The sequence below is a fragment of the Buceros rhinoceros genome, unplaced genomic scaffold (assembly GCF_000710305.1).
Source record: "Buceros rhinoceros silvestris isolate BGI_N320 unplaced genomic scaffold, ASM71030v1 scaffold20479, whole genome shotgun sequence".
NCBI classification, from domain to species: domain Eukaryota; kingdom Metazoa; phylum Chordata; class Aves; order Bucerotiformes; family Bucerotidae; genus Buceros; species Buceros rhinoceros.
Window position 1 is genome coordinate 546 of NW_010432341.1, and position 1,910 is coordinate 2,455.

Genomic DNA, 1,910 nt, shown 5'->3' on the forward strand with positions numbered 1-1,910 from the left:
GTGCTCCTCCCCCTAAGCGCTGCCAGTCCCTGGTTTCTGCAGATTCGCGAATGCCCCAAAGCGACTTCCCCCTCCCCACCTGCCCCCCACCCAGGAAGTGTACGAAGCAGGGTTTGGTTTTTGCTTCTTCTACAAAGACAGAGGGGGGATTTCCTTTGTGACAGCAGGACAGTCTCCCCGCGAGGTAGAGAGTTAATTTCAGGGCTGACAGATCCTAAATTAAAACCAGTTTGTCCTAGTTGAGGTAAAATTCCGTAGTTCATAGCGAGTTTTGCAATGCCAGAGGGCCATCAGGATTCCTCGTTGCCAGAGTCATCCTCATCACCGTAACAGCTGTCTGCTTCCTCCTCCATCTCATCATCCTCATAATAGTAGTCATAGAAGAGGTCTGAGCCCTCGTCGGGGGCTGGAGTCTTGGTCTTCACGCAGTACTCTGCCAGCGTGGTGGGGACCTTCACGCCGTCCCGCTCAGCGTCCACCTTCGTGCCCAGGACTTGTTTCCTGGAGGATGAGAAGCAGGGGGTGAGGCGGGAGCTCCGCACAGCACAGCCACGTCCCTGTGTGCGGCTCACCCTGCGGTGACAGCTGAGGACACGGCCTGTCCCCGCACACAGGCCACTCAACTGCATGAGACTGGGGAGAGGACGGGGAGAGCACCGCGGGGCAAACGTGAGGTGTCCCCTGCTCCAAGGGCCCCCTGGCCTCACCAGCGCTGGCCAGTCCGCAGGTTCACACACCCACCCCACGAGACAACCCTGGCAGCAAGGCCACAGGCCACCAGACCCTCAGCTCTGGAGCCAAGCAGGGCCAGGGCTTTGCCTGGGCACAAAGCTGGGCATGTAACCAGCCCACCGTCTGCCAAAAGCCACATCAGAGCTGGAATCCCTCCCTGCCACAGCCTGCAGGGCTGACAGGGCAGGGTACGGCCACAAAACCTCTGTCCCCCAGGGTCACCGCTCAGCGAGACCTGGCAAGTGCTGACGGCCCAGGGCTCCGCTCCGCACACACCCAGTGGGAGGAGCAAACGGCAGTGGGTACGGCCACAAAACCTCTGTCCCACAGGGTCCCCGCTCAGCGAGACCTGGCAAGTGCTGACGGCCCAGGGCTCCGCTCCGCACACACCTGATGATGTCGGTGTACTCCCGGTCCTTCCCTTTGCTCTCCTTCCACTTGCGGTACATCACAGAGGCATCCACGTTCGCTGGGGAAAACGTGTTGGGTTCATTCAGCAGCGAGATCACACTCAGGAGAATGGTCCTGGCAATCCACGAACACAGCGGGTAAGAGCCGAGGCGGGTCAGCAACCACCCGCGTCCCAGCCGCGCCAGCAGCCCCAGTGCCACAGCACCCAGCTCTGGGAGCAGAGGGCAGCCCCTCGTCCCCATGTCCCCCCTGTCCTGTCCCCACATAGCCCTCACCGCACATTCTGGGTGGGGTTCCAGCGCTCCGACGGCAGCTCCCCGCTCTGCGGGTCGTCCACCGGCGGGTGCAGGATGGAGATGCAGACGTCACCCGTCTGAAAACACAAGCAAAACGGGATCCTGAGGAGCTGCGGCCCCACACGCCCTCCCACAGCAGCCCTGTCTGCTCTTCGCTTTGCCTTAAGCCAGGCGGGGCAATCCCAGCCCATTTTTCAGTCCCCAGGAAGGGGCAGCAGAGCTGGGGTCCCTGTTACACTGCCCGCAGCCTCAGGCTGTGGATAAGCACCCCGTGACTGCTGGCATGGTACAGACGAAGCTGCCAAACCACGTGCTGCACCCCTGACGCAGTCCAGCAGCGATCCAGGGCAAGCACCAGCCCCAGGGCCAGGCACGGCGCTCACTCCACATCCAGCTCGTCCCCGTTCGCCTCAGGCTCTCACGCCCGGAAAGCCTGGCTGACTGAGGGCCAGCTCCAGCGCGGGAGCCCGG

At 62.4% G+C, this 1,910-nt stretch overlaps 1 protein-coding gene across 1 annotated transcript in view; it reads right to left on the reverse strand.

Annotated features, from left to right (window-relative positions):
* Positions 1 to 123: 123 nt before the first annotated feature.
* Positions 124 to 1,910, reverse strand: part of CDC34 (cell division cycle 34) — a gene marked incomplete at its 5' end in the record, with an annotated part of 2,149 nt that continues 362 nt past the window's right edge. The window contains 3 exons of the mRNA XM_010143754.1: positions 124 to 501; positions 1,123 to 1,257; positions 1,419 to 1,516. Coding sequence (XP_010142056.1) covers positions 291 to 501; positions 1,123 to 1,257; positions 1,419 to 1,516 — 444 coding nt within the window. The remainder of the gene's footprint in view (positions 502 to 1,122; positions 1,258 to 1,418; positions 1,517 to 1,910) is intronic.